The 14,122-nt window shown below is 34.4% G+C and overlaps 2 protein-coding genes across 3 annotated transcripts in view; both read right to left on the bottom strand.

Moving 5' to 3' along the window:
- The window catches only part of LOC123564394 (uncharacterized), a 33,498-nt gene extending 20,372 nt beyond the window's left edge, over positions 1-13,126 (bottom strand). For both annotated transcript variants that reach the window (XM_053537035.1, XM_053537036.1), the window contains exons 1-3: positions 12,437-13,126; positions 5,251-5,369; positions 1,127-1,194 (exon numbers count right to left, since the gene is read on the bottom strand). In XM_053537035.1, the coding sequence (XP_053393010.1) occupies positions 1,127-1,194; positions 5,251-5,369; positions 12,437-13,126 (877 nt within the window). The remainder of the gene's footprint in view (positions 1-1,126; positions 1,195-5,250; positions 5,370-12,436) is intronic.
- Positions 13,127-13,194: 68 nt separating this feature from the next.
- Positions 13,195-14,122, bottom strand: part of LOC128545945 (uncharacterized) — a 33,191-nt gene continuing 32,263 nt past the window's right edge. Inside the window, exon 5 of the mRNA XM_045357942.2 lies at positions 13,195-13,487. Coding sequence (XP_045213877.2) covers positions 13,195-13,487 — 293 coding nt within the window. The remainder of the gene's footprint in view (positions 13,488-14,122) is intronic.

Raw genomic sequence — 14,122 nt, 5'->3', positions numbered from 1 at the left:
GCAGAAGGATGCCAATGCAGACACCAAGTCAAGTAGGACAGCTCTGCATACTTCTTATAGTCGGGCTAAAAACTTAACCATATCAGGACACCAACATGGATGACAACACCAACTCATGGATAAAAAAGTTCTGGGTCGGAAATCAAGCATCTATTTTGTAACATTTTGAATTCAAATTTCCAAAGATATGTGGCTCTAGATGCTAGAATAATTAGACCTTTATGATGGACTAAAAGTGTTAATATTTTGTTATAATTTAAGAAAAATCACCCGCATAGCACTGTGTCACTTGTGAGCAAAATACTGGTATATCTATTGTAGTTGCTATATTTTACAGTAACTATGGCGTAATTGTTAATTTATGTTCATTGTATGTATATATGCATGACGAGAAACTGTGTACAGTTTAGGTCAATAAAATGTTCTGTTCTGTTCTAAATCAGTTCTACATCAAGCTGCCAATTTTCAAGTATGGTAAGTGTTAATGATATTGTCATTTTTTTTATCAATACTTGTTTCATGCATATGAGTGATCAAATGCATCTTGTAAAAGTAATGATGTTTGAAGATGTTACAGCACACCGGAAGGTCATCAGATTCAATGTAGTATACTGGACAATTCCTACATTTGAAGAAGTTGAAACATGTTAATGTTTCAGGGGCAGTAGTTCGTAAGTAAAATCGAAAGTTTCCTATGGGACATTTAGAGATCAAGTGTTAATGATATTGTCATTTTTTTTATCAATACTTGTTTCATGCATATGAGTGATCAAATGCATCTTGTAAAAGTAATGATGTTTGAAGATGTTACAGCACACCGGAAGGTCATCAGATTCAATGTAGTATACTGGACAATTCCTACATTTGAAGAAGTTGAAACATGTTAATGTTTCAGGGGCAGTAGTTCGTAAGTAAAATCGAAAGTTTCCTATGGGACATTTAGAAATCATGTCCTGACGATGACTGAAAAACTGCTGAGCATGCTGAATAAGGCTTAAAACTTTGTGAGTTGATTTACTATTCCCAATGTCTATGATTTAAAGGGGGCAGCCCTCAAATGCTTACAAAATTAGTTACATGGAAACGGATCAAGAGAACAAATATTGTAGATGTACATGTCACATACCAGGGAAAAGACAGTCTGTATCATCAAGACACTGTTCAGCAAACTGGCAGGCATCTGAGCTGTTAAGCCTGTGAAATGATAAAATGTAGGCAAAATTAAAAACTATCAAACAGCTGTACACCTGTAATGTAACAATTTAACCCACACTGTGAAAAGGAACATTTTTTTTAAAGTTTTACAGAAGTACATTCCAGTTTAATATAATAATGAAATAATGAAACATTAAACATGTTAAACAAAACAAAACAAAAAGAAGTCAAGATTTTTTTTTTGGTGGGGGGGGGGGGGGGGGGGGGGGGGGGGGGGGGATTAATCTTGGGTAAGATTTCTGCCTCATTCCCAAAGGCATCTGGAAAGATTGATGTTCTTAAACAGTGAATACTGCCATCTGCTCCTGAGTGAATGAATGAAACCCAGCAAGGTAAAATGAAAAGTAAACTAGAGATGCTTTTGAGAAAAGCGCATGTCTCCCACAACTGCCTAATCATCTAAATAATAAGTCAGTCTTTATATACTGTTTACTGAATCCACATGTGCATGCGCTTACTTGACACCAAAAAGACCCCTATACTACTAGTTGGAGGTAAAACTACGCAAGAAATCTGAGTGATTTTGGTAATTCAAGCGCCATAATTCCAAAGTGCCTAGGCCGATTTGGCTAGTTATCGAACTTGGCCGAGCACTTATTGGCAGACACATTTTGTTGAAGTTTGGTGAAGATCGGATGAGAAATGTTCGACTTAGAGTGTGGACAAGCTTTGTGACAGACAGACACACAGACTGGAGTAAATCAATATGTCTCCCACACCACTGTGTGGTGGGAGACATAATTACACTAATTGAAAGTGAAAGTGTTTGTACGCTGAATTTTAATCAATACAAGGTTTAGAAATAGAAATTTATTATATATAGTTCTTTTAAATCAAAAATTCTTCTGATTTATTTCCACTATATCAGATAATTGTCCACATTTGCCTAATTTAATACACATAAAAGTGTTGATATAGAAATAAACTGTGCTTTATGCCTCAAAAATTGGCCAAATATCACAAATATTCTAACCCTTACCCTGCTAAATTTTTATAATGAACTTGTCCATCTTCCACTTTGGACAGTACCATTAACTGTTAAAAAGGGTGCTTACCAAAAAGATACTGGCTGAATAGCGAACAGTGCAGATCATGATCAGACTGCATGGATGTGCAGGCTGATCATGATCTACACTGGCCGCAAAGGAAGAACCAATCATGTCCAGCATGGTAAGGGCTACATATAAACTAAATTAAATTTCAATTCTACACAAGAGTCATGAATGGCCCTAGGTTGCTGACCTGGCTTTCACAGCTGATTAAGAACACTTTTGGTAGAGGTTAAACAAGAAATTATTTTGAAATCAAGCTAGCAGTTTTTCACAAGATTCTCAAACTTTCCACTATATTTGCAAATCCTCTTCTCAGAAATGATAGGTTGTTTGTGAAAAACAGTACTTTTGAGAAAATTGAAAAAAAAAAGAAAAAAAAAAAAGAGTACATTTTGTTAACAGATTTCTCACCAAAACTTAATTAAGTAATGATCATCATATATTTATCCAGCTGAGGTTTTAAAGAAGTTATTTTAAGTTTCTTATACAACTGTAAAGAGAAAACAAACACTGGACACTGGCTGCAATGTTTTTTGATAAATCAACATGGCTTGAAGGTATTTGGTAGAAGGCTACCAAAACTACATTTGTGAGAAATCATTTTTAAACTGAACCAGCAATTTCAGAGAAGAAAGCGAAATTTTCTAAGGTGAATAAGGGGCTAAAATATAAGCGATAAATACGAAACTTGCTAGGTGAGGTCAACCCACAATGCCATGGCAACCAGAATTCTGCATGGATGACATAGGTTTGAAGTAATATGAAAGGGAACCACCTAAAGAACATTTCAATTTAGTTTGGTTGAAAATGGCTTGGTTGTTTATGAAAGACATAACACACAACAATTATAAAAACTTATCCTAAAAGGTCAGAGAGCTAAAATGTAAAACAAGAGGGTCATGATGACCCTGGATCGCTCACCTGAGTAATTTGAGTTACATGTTTCAAATGTCAAACTAATGCTAAAATATTAAGAAAGTAGGTCAGTAGGTCACATTCATGGTCACTGAGTCAGTTTTAAGATCGGTGTGCAAAACTGTATACGTCATCCAAATTTCAAGGCTGTATCTTAAAAAAACAAGAAAGTAGGTCAGTAGGTCAAGGTCACAGTCAAGTGACCCCTAATTACTTGGGGCCATGAGGTAATTATAATTAACAGTCTTAAGAAATATCATCAGATAATTTTTGAATTATTTTTTCCTATATAACTCATATACAAGGGACCCCCAGGGCGGGGCCTCTTTTCACCCCAGGGGCATAATTTGAACAATCTTGTTAGAGAACCACTAGGCAATGTTACATACCAAATATCAAAGGACTAGGCCTTGAACTTTCAGACAAGAAGATTTTTCAAGTTTTTTCCTATGTAAGTCTTTGTAAAACTTTGGACCCCCAGGGCAAGGCCTCTTTTCACCCCAGGGGCATAATTTGAACAATTTTGGTACAGGACCACTAGGCAATGAAACATACCAAATATCAAAAGCCTAGGCCTTGCAGTTTCAGGCAAGAAGATTTTAAAAGTTTTCTCCTATGTAAGTCTATGTAAAACTTGGGACCCCGGGGCGGGGTCTCTTTTCACCCCAGGGGCATAATTTTAACAATCTTCATAGAGGACCATTAGATGATGTCACATGCCAAATATCAAGGCTTTACGCCTTGCAGTTTTGGACAAGAGGATTTTTTAAGTTTTTCCTTTCAGTTGCCATGGCAACCAGTTTTGTGTGGAATTCAATTCTTTGAAAAATTTTGAAAGGGGGCCACCCAAGGATCATTCCTGTGAAGTTTGGTGTAAATCTGCCCAGTAGTTGAAGAAGAATATTTTTTTAGAAATTGTTGACGGACGCACGTTGCACAACGGACATTAAGCGGTCACAACAGCTCACCATGAGCCTTTGGCTCAGGTGAGCTAAAAAGTATTTGTGGTACATCTGGAATGTTATGTGAGTGGGAATTTGGTAGAGTATCACCCATGGAACATTAGTGTCAAATTATTACGGGTTTGAGAAGATTTTTTTTATAAGTTTTCTATATAGCTATGTAGAGAATATTTAAGTCCCACCTTCAGGCAGCTATGTTTTTTATCAAATCATTATGGCTTTAAGGATTTTGTTAGAGGGTCACCCAAAAAAAACATTGGTGTAAAGATAATTTGAAATAAGACAAGCGGTTTCAAAGTTGATGATTTGTTAAGTTTTCAACAAAGCTATATTGAGAAAATTTGACTTGACCCAGGGAAGCCATGTTTTTTAAAAGAAACAGAATGATCTGACAGACTTTGGTAAAGCATTTTCAAAATTTCAATATAGGCATTAATTTAAAAGGAAAATTAGTCCGCCCCCAAGGCCATAGCTTTTAACTGTACAGAATGATTTGAAGAAATTTGCATAAACCTTCACTCAAGGAACATTTCTGTGAAATTATTCTGAAATCAGGCCAGTGGTTTCTAAAGAGGGGATTTTCTGAGTTTTTCCTTGGTTGCTATGGCAACCAGAATTCTGCATGAACTCTAAATATTTGACTTAGATTTGAAGGAATATGAAAGGGGACAACTCAAGGAATATTCCTGTGAAGTTTGGCTGAAACTGGCTTGGCGCTATAGGAGATGTTCTATAAAGAAATTGTTGACAATGCACGATGGATGTGTAACATACATCCAACAATCCTTAAAGTTCATCATCAGCACTTCATGTTAAGGTAAGCTAATAAAAATTTATAATAAGTAACATGTCTGATTATACAATAAATTATGTTTCCCTTACACTTCACCATTCCTCAAGTGAAAAGAAACACTGAACTTTGAATTACTGATGGATACAGGTCCTATGCTTATGAGAATTAACAGTATAAATTTCTTTCATTTTCATACTATTTTCTTTCTAGAGTATTCCACAAATGTTACCTCAAAAATTGTTTTCCAAGGATTTTAGGCTGAGAACAAGGTGAGAGTATAATATATTCATTAAAAAGTTTTTACTGTACTTACTTAAATCTAACAGAATCTTTCCCCCTGACATGTAGGACTTGGTAGTCCAAAACAGTACCAAATCCTGCCACCATACTTTGCAATTCTGACAACTCACAGTTCTGTGGTAGACCATCTACCTATAAAACAAGACAATTGCTCTTGTATTCTCTATGGTATACCTAACAATCTTCATTTTTCACTATAAAGAGTTAATTCCATAATAAAATTTCTGTTAGTGTATAGGTTATAGGAAAAAGATGTTTCCTTTTGTGAAGAAAGCACTAAACTTTGTATGTTACTATTTCGAAGTATGCTAATCCAAAAAAAAGGAGGAGACACGCAGTTCGCTAACCCTAATTAGCTTAAAATGAGGCCCCAAAAAGGGACCTATGTTTTATGTATTTTAATCATATATTTTTGAAAGCAATGTCCAAAAACTTAATTTATGACCTGAATAAGTAATCATTCTTGACATAATATTTATTCAGTTACATTTTATACACATTTAATATAAAGACACAGACAAATGACATAGATGAGGCCCTAAAAGGGGGGAAATTGTTTAAAATCTCATTTACAGGATGACTTTATTTTTAAGTATGAATATTATATCACTAAAGAAGACAAAACTAATTTTAGTATCTAATTATATCAAAACATTATTTAAACATTCTTTACATTTTGAGGTTCACTATTAAAGGTATTTTATAAAACAAGTTCACATAATACGTACACACTGTAATTCGTATAATAGTCTGCATTCCTTATCCGTACAATTTTCATTCTCACATCAATTTGACAGTATTAATACTGTACACAAGGTACTGATAGTTAGGTTTTCCTATGAATATAATTACAAATGTATTAGGCAAATATATTTACATTCAAAAGCTAAATAAGGGGTTATTTTGTGTTTTTCTTGTATTGCAATATCTAATTTAAATCCCTGTAAAACATATTATACAACACTTTATTTTATATGTTTTTCAAGACAATTAATTCCCTGGGGCCGAAATGCGACTATAGGCATTATATTTTCTACCCCTGTTGCGTCGATATGCGACTATACGCGCATTATCAGGACTCCCCAGGACGGCGATTGACGAGTATAGTCGCGGCACTGAGATCATGATAATTGCGATAAGTACTTGTTAATTTTTGATAATCTTGACAAAAGCAAAAATACTTTGCATACTTGTTTTTTTTGCTGTAATAACTACTAGTTGTGCTAATAATTAGTTCCCTTGTTAAAATAAATGTCTGTAACTATGCGGTAATGTAAATGAAATAAAAACAAGATCTCCACTGTGTTCGTTCATACTGTATTTCAAAAGAGTAAAATAATGTCGTCGGCCAGAGATCTTTCTTAAAATGAAGAAAATATTTATTTATTATCATGCTGATTCTGAAATATCAGTTCCGTCGGATGATGATTCGATGCGATTCCATTATCAGACAAATGAATGGTTGGAAAATGTTAAGTTTTAGAAGGCTGAAATATTGGTACACTTACATCACATACAATACAAATAGATAAAAATAACACAACAAAGCATGTTTCATAAAATACAAAAAAAATGAATATGTAAATAAACGCATGTTTGTAAATTTAATAATTATTCAAAGATGGATGTAAATATTACAACTTAACTGTCTCAGCGCGTGACACACAACATTTGTGTACATGTTTAGAAATAGATTATACATCAAAATAAACCACTGATATTCACGAAAAAACGGGTGTAAATTTATGTAATGCTGATGTAAATATTCAGTGATGCATTTCTATTTATTAGAATTTAATGTTCAAATATCTATTAAACGCAATAGGTGTGTTAAAATTGTTTAGTGAAAATCAAGTTTGTTCTATTTGGATATAAGCTACGGACGAAATTTGATATAAAAAGTATTTGTTCAAACTTCGAGTACTTTGTAAGTATATTTTAATTTACAACCAAGTTAATAAATGTTCCCTGCATGTTTTCAACTGACTGTACGCGAGTGTGATTATGATAAGGTTAGATAATGTTCTTCGACGTCAGGTGGTAATTCTTATCCCGCTGCAGCAGGTATGTTAAGATATCGGCCTCAGGGAGTTAATGACTTCAAGCTAAAGCATACCATCATCCTAATGCTTTTTTTATAACCAAAGAAAATGGATGTGTGCTAAATGTATTGTTGTATTTATTATTGCTAATTTATACCATATTTAATGAAACTAACTTATTTAAATTTGATTCAGATTTCAAGTTTTAGAATTAGTCTAAATTCTGCTTTCTTGAAAAGAGCACTGGCATTGTATGATAGATTGGCCTTTGTACAGTTTGAACCAACAACCTTCCTATTGATCTGGCAACACCTTTACCTTTACCACTAGACTGCCTCTGCCACTGAACCCCTCCACGTTTCTAAAGTGCAGTGATTTACTGACACCCCAAGAACGCAAATAGTTAAATATAAAAATTTGCTACAGATGAAAATAATTAATACAGATATAAAGAAAGTCATGCCAAAAAGATTTAGATGTAAATCTTTGAAAGTAAAGATTAATCGATTAGTTTATAAACAATGTCTCCTTAAAATAACTGCACCACAGTTATCATACATACTAGTAAGCCTTTTGGACAAATAATGAAACAGTGTATTTTTTATCTTAGGTTCCAAATTGGCCTATATAATAACATCATGTATCTAATAAAGAAATGATCATGCAGAACACTGTATGTGTGGGTCAGAGTCGAGTATAACACTTTGCATCTCCGCATAGCCGATGGAGCTCATTCAACATGGTTTAACTGACTACTGCTGGCTGTCCTAGTTATAATCCTAGCCGATATGTGCTCTTTGTTCAGTATAGTGTTAGGAATACCTCTCAGTATAGTGCAATTATAAGGCCTAGAACAATTGCTTGTTTAGGATAATGCACCAAAATTCGTCGTTAAATTTTAGGCGTAACAACCCTTTCAGTAGTTAACTAAAACTGTTATAGGTTTGCCAGTACTTTACTATCTAGCACAAAGGTCTTCAAAATGTTATGTCTGAGTACACAGCATAGGCTTGATATATTTATATCTGCCTTTGTATGTATTCTTGTAGTTTCATTGACGAGTTTCCTCCAACTTATATTTATGAAGTGTATAACATAATTAAAGCCAAGTACCAGTTCTCCTGTCCATTTCCAGTCGACAGGATTAGCAATGTCAATGCATGCGATATAAATGCCTTTCTACAACCTGCTTGATACAATGTTCTTTGCTACATACGTGAACATTTCTTAGAGGATTGCTTTCAATACATCTAATTGCTTAAGAAAATATATTCTCTGGCTTCATTTCGATATTACCTTGCATGATAGAACAACCTATCCTTCCAGTTGTCATGTGCGCTTCTCGAATCTTTTAACGAGGCATAGCCGTAAGCAAAGATATCCTATGCCTGCAAACGTATTGAGACAGTATCACAACCAGATAATGCATTATAAAGAATGTTAGCTTTAAGTGTTGTATAGGTGGCTACGTTCTTTGATGTGTCTTTTCCTGTTGGATTTTTGTCCTAGCTTGTTTTTATGCCAAAAAGACGGCTTACTACGGAATTAGTCAGCATGTACCAGAACTGTTTGGAACGGCCAAAAGAAGCTACTGCTAACAACTAGCAAACTGTTTTACTATAGAAAATACAAGTGTGTCTCAGTGTCTGTTGCTCGTAACATTATCCCTTTGTGGTTTTGTTTTAATTCATCTGCGGCAAACAAATGCATACCATGTACAGCTTTCTCTTGGGTGCATACAAAGTGCTGGATGTATCGTTGAGCATTATGTTCTTTCATGTATTATTTGCGTTTGCAGGCATTAACATGAAGAGAACCTTTATTTATGGCACTGCTTCATCGCATACCAGTTAGTGCACCACATGTTGTGACTTTACATTTTTGGAACAATACATGGTCATGTTATAAACAAATGCATCAAGCTGTAAGTCAGTTAATGGAGCCAGATAAAATTCTAATTCCTTAAAGGTCCAATACTAAGGAAAGTGAACATTTTAATTTCTTTTAAAAAGCACAGAAACTATTTCATTTTATTGGAAAATGAAAGCTGGTATGTAGAAATTCGAAATAAATCGCAGTATATGTACAATTATTTTTCTATGAAGTCTGAAGAAAGTTAAAAAGACCTGGGGGGTCATTCTGTCGATTCATTGAAATTTCAACATAATACACATACATTTCTTTGAGTTCCAAAGACCTTCTGTAAATTTTGACCTGCCAATCTTCATTATTTAGTGTCTTGCAGAAGTCTATGCACTGGCTATGAAAAAAATTGCCAACTCACTTTCCCTTAGTAATGGACCTTTAAGGAAATAGACAGATTGAAAACATCTAAACTACCTGATGTTCACATTTCTAATATGTCCACAGAACAATTTATCTATAAGGCCATGTTTGGGGAGAGACATTAAGGTATGAACATACTAAATAGCTGGCCTTCTTTACTCTAGATAAAATTGCCAAATTTCAATGGCTACAGCACACAGCAGGACCCGTTTTAAATGTCTTTAGCTAACATTTTCTTAAAGAATATTTTCAGTGCTGAAAAAAAATCAAAAGAAAATTGGGGGTCATGTATTTCAGTCAAACAAACAAACTGCAAAATCAGGTAAACATGGTACCACAATGTGTATGACCTAAGTTTCAATAATAAATCTGTCATGCTATCATATATTACGAAAATGCTTCCTAAATGTCAAGGATAGATCTGTTATGTGATTTCAGCAAAATAATGCAAAGAAAAGAAGGAAAATAGCTCTACAGAGTAAAAAAGGAGGACCCTTTTAATCCTAATCCATCATTTTGCGACTACCATGATTTTTTCCACGCCAGTTTCCTATTTAGTGTCTGTATACCTTTATTGTGACCCTTGCATTAACTGCTTAATTCTGTTGACTCTGGATGGACCAGTAATGACACTTGAGTTTCATTACTGTGTAAACTTCATAGAACCAACTAAATGCCAATGCAATAACACAGTCATGTATAGGGAATGTAAATTTGTCAAACAAATGTATTAGAGAAATATTGAAACACCTATTACAGTTCTTACGGTAGTTCCCCTTTGGGGCTTTTTTTGTTGTTGATTCAAGCCAACAAATCGTATATGTAATCCATTTCTGATTAAGTATACTTTACAATACTTAAATACAAACTTTCGTGCCTTCTTCATAAGAAACATCTTTTCACACTCTGTTTTAAAATTAAACATACAGTCAATATCTGATTACATCCCTTTTTAGCATGTTTCTTGAGAAATGTGCATTTTAGGGGTAAACTTTGTATAATTGTCAATATCAAATGGTTGTCCGACCATGTTAGTGATATGTTATCCATGTTTAGATGATATGAAACAATACTATATAGATAAATTTCAATTTAAAGGAAAACAAGGAGCTGCATTCAATAAATGCTTGATGCCCCCAGTGGCATTCTTGTCGATAGATTTTGCACCTAAGTCCAAAACGAGGTCAAGGTCAAACTGAGGTCAGGTGATGTTTGAAGATGAGGAATGGTCACAGTTTACATCTGTATTAGTATCAATTCATTCTTGTAAGGGGTATTGATGCTAGATGAAACGGTCCCATTTGGTTAACCGAGAGATGGCCCGTATAAAGCAACCTAAGTCCAAAATGAGGTCAAGGTCAAGGTCAAACTGAGGTCAGGTAAAGTCTGAAGATGAGGAATGGTCACAGGTTACATCTGCATTAGTATCAAGTCATTCAAGTAAGGGGTATTGATGCTAGACGAAACGGTCCCATTTGGTTAACCTCATACGGATGGACAGACGAATGAACGAACGAATGGATGGACAGGACAATCACTATATGCCTCCCGCATCAGTAGATGCTGGGGGCATAAAAATATTTTTTTCAAGACATTTTTACCTCCCTTTTTAAGATTTAAAAGGAGGTTCCAGGGCAGATAGAGCGTGTCTCCTCCTCTTGTAGGCTTTGGGATTCCTGAAATTTCATGCAAAATTTGGTGCTTTCTTCACAAACGGGAACATCTTTGCCATTTTTTGTTTCATATCTTACTCACTATTCTAGACTGAGAAGTATATTAATGACTTACTGGCATCTCTTTCTTGTTAAAAATGATATTTTCATTCAACATGTTCATTTGGAAATTTAACATCAGATGAAATGGTCCATTTTAAGGTTAAGGAATAATCAAAACTGACAAAAGAACAAGATTTACCTACTACCATGTGCATGTTTTTGTTGCTTTCAATTTTAGTGCCAAAATAAGACACAACTTACTGTTATCTGAAGTTTTAATGTTGCCGAAAAACTTTAACCTTAAAAATAACCTAAGTATAACACCTTGGTGACCTTGACCTTGGGTATAATGGGCCCAGCCGCTGTACATACTTTGTTTGTATACTGGACAATGTTTATGTAAAGTTACAGTAAGATATAAGCAATAGTAACAAAGCTATGACAGAAAAACTTTAACCTTAAAAATAACCTAAGTATAACACCTTGGTGACCTTGACCTTGGGTATAATGGGCCCAGCCGCTGTACATACTTTGCTTGTATACTGGACAATGTTTATGTAAAGTTACAGTAAGATATAAGCAATAGTAACAAAGCTATGACAGAAAAACAAAGGTTGCCGAAAAACTTTAACCTTAAAAATACCCTAAGTATAACACCTTGGTGACCTTGACCTTGGGTGTAATGGGCTCAGCCCCTACACATACTTTGTTTGTATACTGGACAATGTTTATGTGAAGTTATAGTAAGATATAAGCAATAGTAACAAAGATATGACAGAAAAACAAAGGTTGCCAAAAAACTTTAACCTTAAAAATAACCTAAGTATAACACCTTGGTGACCTTGACCTTGGGTATAATGGGCTCAGCCCCTACACATACTTTGTTTGTATACTGGACTATGTTTATGTGAAGTTACAGTAAAATATAAGCAATAGTAACAAAGATATGACAGAAAAACAAAGGTTGCCGAAAAACTTTAACTAAGAAAGGTCATGCCGGGGCGAGTAGAATAGCCCCCCTTTCTCCGAATAGTGGAGCTAAAAATAGAGGAAAATATAAAAAGGTTCCCAGAATTACAAGAAATTCAAACAATAAATACTTATGATGACAACTGCAGCATTATACTGTATACTGCGGGATAAGAATGTGAACTACCTGTATGGCATTTGTCCCATGAATTCTCCAAACTGACTGATCATCACTTTGAACACTTCTAGGTGACATTTTCCTCTTAGAAACAACTTTTTGAAAACCCTCTAAATCCTCTTCTTTACTGTCACAATCAGCAGCACTGATCACTGGTCCACTCATCAATTTAATCTCATCTAGTTCCCCAATATCATTTTTCTTGACTTTATAGCTTTGTTCTGTTTCAGTTACAGTTTGGCCATTCATTTCATTAACACTTAATCTGGGTGGTTGATCCGAACCAGAGGTAACACTATCTAATACTTTGTTTTGACATTCAGCAGTTTCACAAATGTGGTTACATATATTATTGACAGTTTCAACATTTCTTTGAACAATTTCAACACAGTTATCAATAATTCCAAAATCATTTTCACTTGGTGAACTTAAATTTGACAGATCTGATACAACTGAGGCATTTAAAACTGCACTCTCAAACTTTTTACTGGACGGAGGTTCACAATTTGCTTTGTTTGCAAAATATGTTTCTGGATTGTCACAATAACTGTCCATGGCTTCTAGAAGGTTAGCAAGATGACCTTTAACTTTTGGAGGCACTTTGGCAGCTTTGGATTTCTTAATGTCATCTAAAGTGACAGCGTATCTTTGATAAACAGGGACATTGTCTAAATTTTCCAGAGTAGAATTATGGGACATTAAATCCTGGCTAGAACAACTGCTTTCCGTATCGCTTTCTCGGAGAAATTTTTCTAAATTACATGGAGTCAAACTAGAATCTTAAGTCCTGACTGGCAATAGGAAATTCTTGTAAGTTTTTTATTTGCTTTGGTAAAATCAAATTTTTTCTTAATAACAGTTTTTGGTTTTACAATTTCTGTTTCAACATCTGGTTCTTGCACCAAATTTTCAGAAATACATAGTGCACGTGACTCTTCTCTACAGCTTTCCATTTCCGTAACTCTTTCTGTCTCTTTTGCATCACTGGATTTTTTACTCCGTTTCGAGCCACTGGTCATATGTTTGCATTTCTTTTTTGGAGAACCTTCCACAGTTTGCTCTGCAAAATAAGATATACGAATAATTGTGGATGTTAATCATTTCCAATAATTGTGGGTGTTAATCATTAAAGTAAGTCAGCAAAAAAGTGAGATTTCTGTAATACTACTGCATGCATAATATGTCCCAATGTCAAACTGACCTCTATATACAGACATTATGAAAATCACTCATAAAAGTATTTGTTAATACGCTGTTTAAATGTCTCTAGTTAGCATTTTCTCTTTAAATGATGTATATTTGTATTATGCACATTAATAAATTTGTTGGGTTGCAAGTCATGACGACAAAATTTCATATGGAGACTTTCCAATGTTCACAGTGGAAAGTCCAAATGTGGTTACAAAATAGCATTCAATCCCTATTTTTATATTTTTACCATAGCTTGCTGCAAATTAAGTTGTTTGCTACCTATGAGTACAAGAAAATCCAAATAAATGTCAGGATATCAATCATTCCAACATTTAAAAGACCCACCCATGTTAAATTGTAATTCACCTTCCAATCAAAAAACAGTTCCTCACTTTTATTTCAAATATCCTTAAATTCAGCAAAACATCAGATAATCCTGTCATATAAGTTTTGATCTTTTTGGCGAGTTTGAAATTTTTTTTGAATGATGCATTTTGTTCTCAC

The sequence above is a fragment of the Mercenaria mercenaria genome, chromosome 2 (assembly GCF_021730395.1).
Source record: "Mercenaria mercenaria strain notata chromosome 2, MADL_Memer_1, whole genome shotgun sequence".
NCBI lineage: Eukaryota > Metazoa > Mollusca > Bivalvia > Venerida > Veneridae > Mercenaria > Mercenaria mercenaria.
This window is presented reverse-complemented; position numbering and strand designations above follow the sequence as displayed.